The sequence below is a fragment of the Hermetia illucens genome, chromosome 5, assembly GCF_905115235.1.
Source record: "Hermetia illucens chromosome 5, iHerIll2.2.curated.20191125, whole genome shotgun sequence".
In the NCBI taxonomy this organism is placed as follows: domain Eukaryota; kingdom Metazoa; phylum Arthropoda; class Insecta; order Diptera; family Stratiomyidae; genus Hermetia; species Hermetia illucens.
Genome location: NC_051853.1, coordinates 78366700 through 78381200, shown reverse-complemented (window position 1 = coordinate 78381200; position 14501 = coordinate 78366700). Strand labels below are relative to the sequence as shown.

General features: G+C 40.3%; 1 protein-coding gene across 3 annotated transcripts; it reads left to right on the top strand.

The window, feature by feature from the left end:
* The first annotated feature begins 420 nt into the window (after positions 1–420).
* Positions 421–9291, top strand: LOC119657270 (trimeric intracellular cation channel type 1B.1). Of its 3 annotated transcripts, none has more exons than XM_038064106.1 (4): positions 421–707; positions 7653–8020; positions 8076–8348; positions 8432–9291. In XM_038064106.1, the coding sequence occupies exons 2-4, from the start codon at positions 7743–7745 to the stop codon at positions 8709–8711; spliced, it is 831 nt and encodes a 276-aa protein (XP_037920034.1). In that variant the 5' UTR covers positions 421–707; positions 7653–7742; the 3' UTR covers positions 8712–9291. The 3 variants fall into 3 exon arrangements, with proteins under 3 accessions (XP_037920034.1, XP_037920031.1, XP_037920032.1); XM_038064103.1 differs by having other exon boundaries at positions 422–627; XM_038064104.1 differs by lacking the exon at positions 421–707 and adding an exon at positions 809–1083.
* The last annotated feature ends 5210 nt before the right edge of the window (positions 9292–14501 follow it).

Below are 14501 nucleotides of genomic sequence, written 5' to 3'. Positions count from 1 at the left end.
GTGCACTGCTCCACTGGCGGCAAATAGTTACGTCATATATTTTGGTTTTTTCGTCGCCACCATATGGAAAGGAGAGTTCCCAGAGATTTAGCATCACTTCAGGTTGAGAGATGCATGCCGGATGCTGCGAATGGACCGTGGGGAGCTCTCAAGGCAGGCATCCTCGTTTTCGACGATGAGCACTTGAGACTGCTCCCAACATCTTTGGCGGGTTGTTTTCATTGTGCCTCATGCTCCACGTGCTAGTGCGAGGTTGTACACACTGCGGAGCCGCCAGCCATGGAGCAACTTTTTTTGGTTCCCGAAGCCGGTACCCAAACTCCGCCACGCTCGCGGAGTCTCGCCGGCTGTCGGGGCGGTTTGTATCTCGTATCTTGTCGCTTCTCACTACTCTGCCGGCAAATGTTTCGGGAGTAGCGGAGCAGTATCTAAAATTAAACATTCGAGGCGAGCAGGCTGACTGGCGAGGGCAGAAAAATTTCCTTTTCAGTGCGTGCTGTTGAGAAAATTCTATTTTCCACGGGTGGGAAAATATGTCGTCTAAGTGTGCCGCGAAAACGGAGTGAAAGTGAACGGTTTGAAGGTTTCCCGAATAGATTTTGCTAGCGGTTCCATTTCGTTATCAAAGTTAGTATCAAGTGGATCCATTACGTAGTTATCAACATTGCTTGCAGCAGGGGATGTTGCTGGGTTTGTGTACTGGCTGAGTGAGTTTTTCGCTTTCCACGCTAGTGTGAATGGAATTATCTTCTTATTTCCGTCAGCAAATGGCTTAAATGCGGATTCCTGATAGTCATTACGGTGACGATAACGCGGTAGTGGGCTGTAGTACGGCAGTTATTTATAATACTTGTCTCTTGCAATATTGTTCGCGGAGAAAGCGGGACGCGAAACAAATAGAACTCTGGTTGCCTGTCTCCTCGCAGTCCGAGTTCAGATACAACCATCGGCAACCGCGTAGTCTCCTCTTGGGAAGATATTTATTTTTGGAGCTGCTTCTCGTCTGATACTTTCCTCACGCTGAGAAGCCCGAACGGGTTCCGTGGACAGCAAGTGTCTTTATCCGGCCGCTGCGGCGCAAAGGTAATGGCTTTCGAGTGTTCAGTAATTAGCAGCGTGCACAGCGACGGGGTGCCGTTTAGTCAGCCCCACGTCGGCTGACCAACTTGGTCTTATTCATGTGCATCTGTTGGAACGACTGTCGATATTGCATAATAGCTGACAATGAAAGTTTGCGTGTTCTTCACTGATTGATTGCTTGATGCATTCGTTTTGTTGAAATCTGAGAATGGACAGAATTCTATGCGTCATGGAAATTTGTCGAATAACTATCGACATTTGGGGGTTTTCATTTAATTTTGCTTTGAAATAATGTCTTACATTTGAACAATATCAATCCTATAATGCTGGATTATATTTGGCTATATTATGTCGAAGTTAATTTTATTTCAACGTGTGGCTTTTACAATTGTTTCGCCTACCCGACCTTCTCCGTATTTTACACATTTTATTTACATTTCATTCCCGGTTGCCAAAAGCCGTACTGAAAGTGTAGGCGCGAAAAGGTTTTAAATTTACTTTCTTATTCTAAACTAATTCCTTATATTACGAACACAAATACAGTCCCTAGCCATATTATTAGACGGACTAAACATTTTTTTTTTAAATTTGTGATTTAATTCTACAAAAATTGACTTCTGGAATATTTAATCACAATATATTTGCCAGAATGTAGAATTTAATTCCATGGCAAGGTTTTATCATAAATAGAAATATGCATTCCTTTCAAAAGTATTTATTTATATTCTCATAAAAGCAATTAATTATTATTGATATATATTTTTAATATTTTGCTGATGTAAAGGCCTCGATTTGGTAAGGCATGTTGCCGATTGAAGATTTCTTCCAAAATCGTTCTTTGGTTGTGATAACATCCTTAGCCGTTTTCCTTTTGATCAGCTGGGAACTTGGTCTTCTTGGCGGGTCGGTGAGCCTTAAAATCCAAATCCTTGCAATTTCCTATTATAGTGTGTTCGGCGACGTCAATTTTGGCGTCTTCCGAATGAGATTTTATTATTTGTTTAGAAGCAAATCTTTCTCTAAATTAATTTTTGGAAGACACTTTTCTGCTCTTGTCAAAACTGACTTTGCGCCCCATTTTCTCTTCCTTATTGGCAAAATTCTTCACCTGGATTATTTTTGTTCATTAATCCACGTAAACTAGCTTCCGGCATATTAATAAACGATCAATCAAAAGAAAGAAAGACCTGATAAGGATGACTCATGATAAAATGTCGCAATTTTATGAATCACTCGATTAATATCAAGAAAATGAATTTTAATACTTTAGTATTGTTTACTTTATCCTATAATCAAATTGTAAGAAAAAACAAACACGTCCGGGCCACGGGGAATTTATAATAAGTATCCGACATAAAACCTAGCAGCCGGTTCAGTTACACTATATTTCCTGTAAATTTTGTAATTACATATTAGGAAAAGTGAAAAAATAATAGTTCGTTAAAAATTTGGCCAAGGACTTTATTTACTTATTCTATTTTTTTGGTTTATTGTTTTTGTTTTACATATATTAATTCTACTCTTACATCTATTATCTATTAATATATTGTATTTTAGTAGAAATAAGAGCTCGCGATACCTGTGGTTTAGCCTTTATGTAGTCCGATCAGGCAAGGAGTATCGAAGAGAGAAAAAGGATAGCGGGGTTGAGGTCAGTGATCAGGGCCTCGGGAATGTGCCCAATAGGGATATTTTACTCTGCTGGCAAACCCGTAGAGAGGGCCCACGGTAAAAACTTGTCCCTTTATAACCCTTGGGGCACAATGCAATATTGTGTATCTCTATTGCAGGTCCCAAAAAAATTTCGGATCTCTGGAAAATAAAGCGTCCTCCTCCCTCCTCTCCTCATGCCTGAGCAACCTGAAAGTATATCGAATATCTATTGCGGTCGGCATTATTCTTCTCTGGGGTTTGTTTTGTAACGGGTACAGGAGCAGATTGAACTTCCAAATATCGGCCAGCTTAAAAGTGACGATGTGATTCCCAATGCTAATGAAAACATAATTTCTCTTAGGGCCCTTTATGATGATGTTTTTATCTCGACATCCTCAAGATCTTTTGTAATTATAGTGCGGTGCAAAATTTCTCGACATCTCCATGGTTTAGTTGAAATAATAAAGAATTCATCTTTGTTGACCAGATGGGTGTCGATATTAATGTACTGAGTAAAGAAAAGTAAGTTTAGATAAAAAGGCAAAAAATGGGTAAATATAATAAGAAATGGAGTGTTGCGATTTTTTTTTAATGTGCAAAAGTTTTTGACAAAATGTTCTAAAATTTAGTTAGTTGGTTACATCTATCAGACATTGATGATGCCAAAATATTAAGCTTTTCAGGCTTTTGGGACATTAATTTTTTTGAGGCCTTTTTAGTGGCTTTTTGCGTTTTTGAAATGTTTTTCATCATACCATCAATATATCATCAAATCAATCTAAATTGAACTTTGGGGGTATAAATTCTAGCATTATCTATCTAAAATACTGGGCTCTTAGTGCTCACGTCTTTCCTTAATTCCAGCTTAATGTGACTTTCATGCCTATCATCGTCTTTTGCTATCAATTCAATTAATTAGACTGCGAACTATGATTTTTCCTTAAAACCATGATTAATTTTTCGCTGAGTTGACGGCAATTCGAATTCATATCAGACAGGGCCATAGAGAGGAAATTCTGGCCCGGGGTAAAAATGATGTGAAAAAATCGGGCCCGGAATGAAAATTGACGGGTTGTAGGAGAAGATTATGCAGGCCCCATGTTATCCCTTCTTTCATTTCATTCATATCCAGGGCCCCCGAGAAAACTGCGGACCCGAGGGAATTTTTTTTTCACCGAGTATAGACGCGTTGGGTATCAAATGAAAGGTCTGGATTACTACTTTTCAAAACTGATATCAGTTTTGACAAGAATTGTGAAGTGCGCGATTAAAGAGTTGTGCAAAGTTAAAGTAAGACAGGACCCATTTTTAGAAACTACTCAACCCCGAAAATCTGAAAAAATGGAGGTAGTGTGCTTATATGTAATCTAGACTTTCAAATATCTACTCAAATAAACTTACTAATGGCACATTACCAGCTTCTAGAAATTGACTGGAAACCCCCCTTTAGCTCATTCTAGAAGTACAAAATTTTGCACATAGAGGACCGTATCGCGCATACGCATGCCAAGTTTAATGAATCCCGCTCTCAGTGTCAACTATTATTCGTGTGAACTATTAAAATTATATTCATGAAGAATCTACTAATCCCCAACCCTTTTTAAGGTTTTATGTGTAACAAAACCTGATTAAAATCGGTTTATTGTCTGTCTGTCACACGTATTTTACTCGGAGAGGGTTACAGCGATTGCTACCAAATTTGGTGGAAAGGTGGGAACTGTGAACGTTCATAGATCCAGTTATTTATATACTTCTATGTTGAATTTAAGGAGGGTCCTCATACATGCAAAAGGAGAGTGTATATTTTTTTTTCACCAAATGTGGGGTGTCAAATGAAAAGTCTTGATTAGTACTTTCCGAAGCTGGCCTTAGCTTTGTCATTTATTGGAAGGTTGAGGAGTTCGCGGGTCTAAAGTGATCATTTCCCTAACGGACCCATTCTCAGAAACGACCCAACCAAAAAATCTGAAAAAAATCTAGAGGCTGCCCACTAGATGGTGCCTAGGTTCCGAAATACCCTTCATGCCGATATCTGTTCAAACAAAGTTAATCATTTATTACTTACTGTATTTTTTAGTAATTGGGTGCAAAACCCACCTTCATCCTGAAACCACGAAATTTAGCAGCAATATAGGCTATAACATAGAGCATCTATCAAGTTTAGTTGAAATCCCACCATTATTAATAATAATAATAATAATCGTTGGCACAACAATCCATATTGGATCTGGGCCTTGAAGTGTGTTAGAGCACTTCATTCAAGACCGTAACGGTACACTACAGAACACTGTAGGAGGCAATGTGGTCAGCATTACGCTCGCCCGAGATTATTACCCTGATTTGACTCAGGTACTCATTCACAGCTGAGTCGACTGGTATCCGACGTCAAATCACGTTACAAATCCCACTGTCGCCAGCGAGATTTGAACCGCGACCTTCCGTACGACAGCCTTGTGCTCTAACCACTCAGCTATCCGGACACCCAAGTTATAATAGCTCAAGTTGTCACTTCTGTGCAAATTCAAGACTTTGAATGTCAATATCGCACGAAAGTGGGTATTCTCACATAATATATGCTAGGTTCTAATGGAGCAAATGTTCACTCAAATATTTTTATATAAGAAACAAACAAACCCTTTCATACCTGAAGCGTCTAGCTTCCGGTTTCCCGACTTGTTTATTTTCTTCCAGCTTGGTGGCTTTTGGGTGGGTTTTTTGGGTCAGAGTCGCTTCTGGTAATAGATGTTATTCATTTAGCGTATGAAGTCTTTAATAGTTGTATGGTGGACAGAAAAAGGAGAAAAAGATTTCGACGAACCGCTCACAAAGAGAGCCGATCTCTACCGAAAAAAGATTGAAAATGGGAAAGTGAATATCATGTTGAAGACCAAAAGCCAAGCATAAAGAGTGTGCTTGAAATTTTGTTTCGTGCTAGAAAAATCGGGAATGGGAGTTTACCAAATGAGGAGCAAACAAGTTTCCGAGGTGTTTGGGCGCTATAAAATCTGTAGGGATATTTTGAAGCGGCGCAAATCTTAAAAGAAACTGAGAAAAATTAGTGAGGATCGTTGTCACACGATATATGAAATTTCACAAGAGACCGTTGTGAATTGGAGCTCGTGTCGGTGGATTTTGATTGAAGACTTGCAAATGGGACGTGATGCCGCTAAATGTAGACCCAGCCCGTACAATTCATGGAGGAAAACAGTTCTCTCAACCTACAGCTAAAGATCTCTCTGAGATCCTCAAAGAATGGTTTACCTAGTATCCTTAGCCTGACTCTAACTAGAGTTGGATAACCGTAAACGAAGTGCCTGAGGGTTTCTTCAACTTCTCCACAGCTTCGGCAATGCGAATTATAAAATGTGCTGAATCTGGCGGCGATTGTCCCCTATAGGTCAGTGCCCTCCCTGTGCAGACAACCGTAATCTTGTATGCGTTTGCACTCGTCTGGTACAAGAGCCCTCACGATCTGGTTTTATTATAGGGGATCCAAATCCTCATTGACTAGCTTTCATCATTTGAGGTCCGCGGCTGTCAAATAGTGTGAGTAGAATTCACCCTTGATAGTCGCCAGCGGGACACAGACTGTTCCTATCGAAAATCTGACAGAACCCCGCTTGGCCAATCTGTAAACCCGCTCATTTCTCTCTGTGTTCCTATGAATGAGAACCCACAGGCAGGTGAACCTGAAAGTGTGGCCCAGAATGTTCAGTGCGTTTTTGCACTGTCCTACCGACCTAGACAATATCGCCGCTGAATACAATGCCATTAATGGCAGTCAGAATGACTATGTTACATTGGAGCTCAGATCATGCCCCTGCCATCGACAAACTTGCAGTATCGGCAGTACTTCTGCTTGAAATTCACTGGCGAATACAGGGATACCGTACAACTCGGGTAAATTGTCTGTATTCGAGAAACCTCCCGCATCGACTCCACAGGCCATCGTTCCGTATGTGAAGAGTACGGTGTCATAGCTTTTGCAATACGGTGGCGGTCTTCCTACAGCATTTCTAGAGGTACTTTGTCTAGGATGTTACTATGGGCGTAGGGATTCGCTGTCCAGCATCCGGACAAAGTCAACCAGTATTTGAAAAAGAATTTTACAGTGATTTAAACTTTTTGTCTAAAGTCATTACAGGGGATGAGAGTTGGTGCTTGGGCTATGAATCAGAAGCCAAGCAAGCGTCAAGTTAGTGGGTGATCCTCAACTTCCCAGAATGTGAAGATGGTGGTCACGTCTTTTTTGATATCCGTGGAATTGTGCATCGACAAATGAAAAAAAACTAAAAGGAAAGTGCCCTGGGAGCAGCATGACTGAAAGTAACGATAGATGGAAAATGCTCCACTTAAATATAATCGCAAACACGTAATGGATACGAATTATATTTAAGATACTGAAGGATAGCAAAAGTTGAAGAGTTCCAAAGGTGCTTTAAATAGTCGGAGAAAGACTTGACCATTTAATGGACAGTACTTTGAAGGTGACTGAAGGAATTTTGTAAAAAAGATAATAAGTAAATTGTTTATTACAAAAATTCGGCTATTTTTGGGTCCTCCCTGGTTATCGACAAAATAAAAAACAGCTTTTTAAGTCGTGCTTAAGAAGCTCCCTATCATGATTTTTCATATCAACTACGACCAGCCCAAAACTTCTACTATGACACCAACCGCAAATAATTGGGGAGGAAAGCATAGTTGGTAGGAAAATACATTTCTCGGAGTTATATGTTCAGAGGAAGATGGGAAATTGATTGTACCTTTTTCAAGAAAATTTCGAAGATCTCGATTAGATCTTGTGATGATGAACTACAGACATCAGAAGTCTTTCGAGAATATCCCACTTACTGGCTATTAGCTTGTAGTACTGCGATTTTCAAAGGAATATAAATAATGAAATATTTTTTCTTCTTTAGGTAGCATATTATACAACGTAGTAAGCGACAGCTTCAGCTGATTTTGAACATTTTAACAAGACAGACGTCAAGCGCACGAATCCATTCACCATGGATCCAGAAGCATTCTTGGACATGGCCAATCAGGTCATCAAACTAAAGATGTTTCCGTACTTTGACATCGCACACAGTCTTTTATGCGCTTTGAGTGTTCGCGAAGATTTAGGTCCTGGTGCCCAAGCCTTCTCCAGAAAGCATCCCCTTTCTTGTTGGCTGTCAACGATGTTAGTTATTTTTGCTGGAGGGATGGTTGCTAATGGTTTGTTGGGAGAACCAGTTTTGGCACCCTTGAAGAATACGCCACAATTGATAGTAGCTACGGTAGTTTGGTAAGATTTACTCGAAACGAATTACGGGTGCAGGTTTCATATCTTTTCTTTGAAGGTATCTTGTGTTCTACACCCCGTTCGATATAGGGTACAAAGTTGGAAAGTTCTTGCCCATAAAGATAGTAGCCAGTGCTATGAAAGAGATCTACAGAGCAAAGAAGGTTTATGATGGCGTTACGCATGCAGCTAAATTGTACCCGAATGCCTGGATTATTATGATCATAATTGGAACTCTAAAAGGAAATGGCGCTGGATTCACGAAACTTTTTGAAAGACTCATTCGCGGTGCTTGGACGCCAACCGCCATGGAGTTTATGCAGCCAAGCTTGTAAGTACCCCATCACTGTCCTTCGCTTATTACAATAGAAGTCATATCAATAACAAACGTTATCTTTCTTTTCCAAATCTCAGTTACACCAAAGCATCACTTGTTGCCTCAATCATATTCGTGCTCGATAAAAAGACTGATTGGATCTCAGCACCTCACGCCCTCGTCTACTTCGGTATCGTTATTTTCTTGGTTTACTTCAAACTCTCATCAATTCTTCTGGGCATCCACGATCCTTTCATACCATTTGAGAATTTATTCTGCGCTTTGTTCCTTGGTGGAATCTGGGACAGTCTGGCTAAGATTTTGGGACGTGGACAAGTCAAGGAAGGCGAAAATAAGGACGTTAAAAAGACTAATTAAGGAAAAGCACAAAAAGATTTTAATTTACTTCTAAACGTATTTTAAATTCAAAATGGAAAGCCTATCGAAGATGGAGGAAGAAGTGCAGCTTTAAGAAGAAACGGCGTTCACGCAAATGAGGACCTGTTACCCGATTCATAACATTTTTACGAGGAGACTATTTTTATTTTTGAACATTTTATGATATATTCACAACACCATCTTCAACATTGTTAGTCTTATATTATTAGAAAAGTTTTCTGTGTTCAGTCTAGTCATATCCTTCTTGATAGAGAGCATTTTAATGTGGGTGATGTTCGCTACCGACGAGGATTGCATCCTTATTCTTTACTTTTATGTACATTGTCCCATATTGACTGTAGTTTAAAAACCGAATTTATTTCATATTTTTATGTAATTTTAGCGACATTATTTTAAGAGTCATTTAGTTGATTGAGGTGCCAAGAGGAGGACAAACAAGAACAATACCGAAGAAATAAAGATAAGAGGTGCTGAGTTAGATTTTAATCTCGTTTTAATCTCGGGATTTTTATCTGGAGCTTCAAAGTAATGTGAAAATAAAATTTTGAGATACAAAAACCTTGAGTTTTGTTTTTTATGTAACCGACGCGATGCATGGGAAAGGAGCATGTTTTGATAAAGCCCATTAAGCAATAAAATAAGTATTTAGCCGCAAATATGTTTAGCAATGCAAAAATGGCTCTTAGAGGTCTTTTGATTTAAACACGGGCAGTAAATGAGGGAGTTATCAACTGTGAAAATATGTTTCTATTTTCTCGAATTTCGATGATATTTAAATATGATTTATACTTTGGGGAATTGTGTACGTGTTATGTCTGAATGGTAATGGTTAATCGGACATGAACATTCCACATCAGGCTTCGACATATATGATTTAGATATCGTATGTATGTTAGAAGTAAGTAAGTAATCAAGTTGCGGTTTGGAGAATTTGTGTTCCCTATGGAGAAATCTGTGGAAAACATGCTCTCCATTTTACTGCAAAATCTACACTTAGTATCTAATCAACACCTGTAACGTGAGAAACTGGAAACCCAGCTACGGTCGGCCTGCCCGCGGCTAAATCTTCCATGAAACGAAACAAGTGGGTAGGGTAGAAGGGGACTTGCGCCACAAGGGAGAGGGGCCTGAACGAAAAATTTACCCAGTCAGAATCCTCTTCCTCGCGGAAAAGCGGAAGAAATGGAAGCTGGTGATACGGATCGGTCATCATGTACTTGGAAAGGTTCCTAGGCGATTGCGAAAGAAAGTGAAGCTTCTTGGGAAAATATTGGAATTGATGCACTACAAGGTGCAAAGAAGCGGAACTTTTGATGGAATGTAGGGACAAGCTAGTAACCCCGGCGAGGTCTACACTGGACCTAGCAGACTGTTCCGTTAGCGGCGGTTTTTAATCACATATAAGACATATAACATCGGGGAAAATCGACGTTTAAAAATTTGCCCAAACTCTCACAAGGGGGGTAAATGAGCCACAAGATCCGGACGCAGACAATATAAATGCGATTGAATAGCTAGTGCATTAAACAATGAATGTTATCACCTCAGTTTGCAATACATCGGCGCCCAAAAGGAGACTCCGTCACGAAAAGGTACTTGTGTACTGGTGCACGGCTGAAATTAGAAGTCTACGAAGCACCTGGCTCAGACTCGCAGAATACAAGAGAACGAAACAGGAACTTCGTTATAAAATCAGAGGGCAAAAGGAACGTGTGGGGTATAGCACGTCAACTGTGGTTGACCATCATTCACCATCGTTCGCGGTTACTTGGAATGCATGTCAGCTTCCCCTACAATCTCTTGAAACGCCAGCACTCTTTTTCTACTGTTCTGTGGTAAGTGTCTTTGGTGCGACCACTCCATGGCATAACCAGCAATGCAATTGTTGCTCCTTCTTAATGTATGACCTATCCATTGCCACTTCCGCTTTCCGATCACAATGCATACGGGTGTCAGGCCAGTTCGTTTGCGATAGTGTCACAGCACTGTACAATTGTGATGTTTCTTAACCTGGACCGGAATCCTGCAGTCTGATGTCTGCCAAAAATCGGCTTGCAAAGTCAAGAGAGCGCTTCTTGCGGTAGCCGTTAGAATCACCCCGACCCTTGATTTGTACCTACCACTTGGTTTTCCAAAGTACAAAAGGACTTGCCGTAAGAGGGAAGTGAGCAAATTCCAGAGTACTACAGTCTTACTCCACTCAGAATTTCCAGGTTATATCGTTGGAATTCTCGCTTGAGCTGAGGCATTCTTGGGATTCAAGCTACGGTTGTCGAGGAGCGTTCGTAGGTTCTATCGAATCAATCATTGCTTGTTTTGGATAGCCAAAGGTCGTAGCCGTGACGTCAGTCCTTATACGAGACGTTGTTGATGTCTTGTTAGCAGAAAAATATCAAAGATGGAATAGAGGCAAGGAGCTTCAGTTGAACAGCGCTGATGAAATTTGGATATAGGAGAATCACTAATCTAATTAGAAACGCAACCCTGGAGATAATGATAACTTTTGGCGCAACAATCTATATTGGATAAGGGCTTTGGAGTGTGTAAGAGCACTTCATTCAATACCGTAACAGTACACTACAGTACACTGTGGAAGCCAATGTGGTCAGTGTTGCCCTAGCCGGAGATTATTACCCTGATTTGACTCAGGTACTTATTCATAGTTGAGTCGACTGGTATTCGACGTTAAGGGGGTTGAGCGTTCATAGTAATTTTTCCAGCCCGATCGTATAGTTCGTTATTGAAATACAGAGCAATTTATACATCCATCTCCAAAAAAGGTGTTTTTCTGCTGCCACGCTAGAGGGCGCTGTGATCATCTTAAAGGAAAAAAGTAAACAGCATTTTAACATACAGGCTTAACTATAGTCCGAAAACTAGGATTACTAAAAAATATTAAAAACTAAATTTTTGGTGGTTAAACTTGTTTTTCTGAATTTTGGTCTGTTTTCACGGTTTCTTCAATGAATACAAAAAAAAAGACTATTGAATGAATCGCAATTACACTAGTTTGCGGACCGTAGAAATACATTCTGAATAAGTCGTGAAAATTTCAAAGAATTTGGTTGGATAGATTTTGAGCTATGGTGGCAGCCGATTTTCAACATACAGTTTCGAGCAAAACGCATTTAAAAAGTAGAATGTGATTTTTTGCCATAAAACCTTAACTGACAATTAATCTGCTCTACCTAGTCCATAAACTTTAGGTTTCTTGAAGAAACACATGTACAGTCTTGGCTTCAATTCTTGTTCTTTTAGGGAAGTCATTCGAACGTCATTCGGACCGATAAATACGAGCTTTATTACGGCAAACGACATAAATCTGGCATGTGACTTATTACGTGTTTAACACTATAATTTTCGAACGACTCCGAATATCAAAAAATCACTTTGGCCATATATTCTACACTATATCTAGATACAATTGATGCCAAAAAAATTCGATTCCGCGGATCCGACACACGGGATGACCCCCTCAAGTCACAATACAAATCCCTCTGCCACCAGTGAGATTTGAATTGCGACCTTCCGCCACAACAACCCTGGAGATGGGCAGTAATTTTATGTGAATCAAAAGATTGCTTCGATTTTAAAGTCAAAACGAAGATAGTTAATGTGAATTGAAACTTCTGGAGCGATAACGATCAAAGCAATCACATAAAGATGGATCTAAAACAGAAGAGAACTAAGTTAGGATTAATGGGAAGAATGCTTAGTTCGACATGCCACAAGATACCGCAGGAACCCTCTCGAGACTATTCAATATCAACATTGCTCTAAGACAAGAGGGATGCCCTATCATGCATCCCTTTTATCCTGACCCTGGAAAAAGTAATCCGCGATGCTGATGTAAATGCGAGAGGCACAATCTTCTTCAAGTCCACTCAACTACTGCTGCTGACGATATTGGCATTAGGGGAAGAACGACCCGAGACATACAATCCACCTTCATCAAGATCGAGTAGGCTGATATTGGCGCGAGAGCACAAAGAACAAGGAAGTGACAACATCGAATTGCAGTTGTCAAATACGGACAATAAAGATGGGAGACTACAACTTTGAACTGCGTTCGAGAGACGAATTCTCCGAAGAATGTTTGGCCCCTTACATTAGGATGTACGATTCCCTAGCCTATATAACGGCTAAATTTATTAGTAATAACACGACCTGGTTGTGAATAAAATACGACCCAATAGGTTGCAGTGGGCGGATCGCGGGGATCATCCAGCCCGGAAAATCTTAAAGGGCAATGTCTATAGTAGAAAAAGAAGACGAGGCATACCCTGCCTCAGATGGAACGATGACGTGGGCCATACAGCTTTTAGGGATAAAGAATTGGTGGACTTCGGCGCAAGACCGGGATATCTAGAGTTTTTTACGAAGGTAGGCCTGGACTCGATAGGGCGTATGAACTTAACGAATCCTACTATTGGTAGGATTATTTTTTGTGCTTGGAATTAGAAAAACTATAGGAGACTGAGTTGAAATAACAAGCCCATTGTTAGGCAACGTCGGTGGATCATAGACATTAGAAATACAACTACACGAAGGACGTCAGATTCATTCAGCTGAAACTCAGAACCTAAATAAACTGTAAATGTAGAAATTGATAAGTTTACTAACCGTGACCGTTATTGTCCTTTACTGACTGCACACTCTGCAATAAAGATGGTATTGAACTACAACAAGCGCTTGCGGTAGAAATACCATATACCATCTAGGGAATAACAAATCCTCAGGAATGGTGCACCTAATGGATTATTTCGTAAGTGTGGGACGTTCGCCATCCATCCATAAATTATCTTCAATAAGCGTTAAGGTTTGTGTGGAACTTGTGGCGCTGTATTTTAAAAGTACATTATTATTGGTTATTTCAGGATGTTTCACCCCAATTTTTGCCTTAAGTCTGTTGGGAATTGGTGTGGTAGTGAGATAGTGCCTAAGTGACATACATGGTGATGTCATGTGGAAAGCGAAAACCTGGGACTCAATACTGTGGCTCAGTGAATTCTTTAATCGGGTTATTCAAGAAGGTAGAACACCATCTGGCTGGCAAGAAAGTACCACAATTCCAATATGGAAAAAAGGTAGTCCAGCAGAATGTTCAAATTACGTCCGATCCGGTTACTTACGAACTACTGACGCAATACACGTTGCATGGTTACTCATGAAGAAACACCATGAGAAGCATCGCCCTCGTTACATTGCATTTCTGGATCTGGAGAAAGTGTTTGACCGTGTGCCACACGAACTGATCTAGTATGCTCTACGACAACATTTAGTGGCAGAGGAACTCGTGCGCTGGGTTCAATTGCTGTACCAGGATCCGAAAAGTAAGGTTCGAAGTGTGGCAGGTGTATCTAAACAGCTTCGTGTCTCTATTGGTGTTCATCAAGGAAGTGCCCTCTCACTACCCCTTTTTGTTCTTGCTATAGACATTCTCACGCGGGACATCCAACATCCAACGCCCTCTACGCTGCTTTATGCAGATGATGTTTTCCTACTGTGTTATAGCAAAAATGATCTCGAGCAACTTGTCCCAGGAATTAGAAGTGGGAAAAAGTAAAGCGTTTAGTCAGCGATACTAAAGTAGGGTATAGAGCACTTAGAGCAACTTCTAAGATATATTTGTCTTGCTCTGGGCTAAGTGCTTTTCTCTTGGCAGAAGGTAGTCTTCATACCACATACCACACTACTGCAAAGAACTGTGTTTCTGAGTATCACCGGTGCAATGAGCTCTGAATGCATTACTCAATTTGCAGCCCTTGG

What these genes read in the sequence shown, in the direction of transcription:
- LOC119657270 (XM_038064106.1), top strand. Translation starts at nt 7,743, where the DNA reads ATGGATCCAGAAGCATTCTTGGACATGGCCAATCAGGTCATCAAACTA. An exon ending in ATAGTAGCTACGGTAGTTTG is followed by an intron (nt 8,021 to 8,075) that starts GTAAGATTTACT and finishes TTTTCTTTGAAG; the next exon opens with GTATCTTGTGTTCTACACCC. An exon ending in GAGTTTATGCAGCCAAGCTT is followed by an intron (nt 8,349 to 8,431) that starts GTAAGTACCCCA and finishes TCCAAATCTCAG; the next exon opens with TTACACCAAAGCATCACTTG.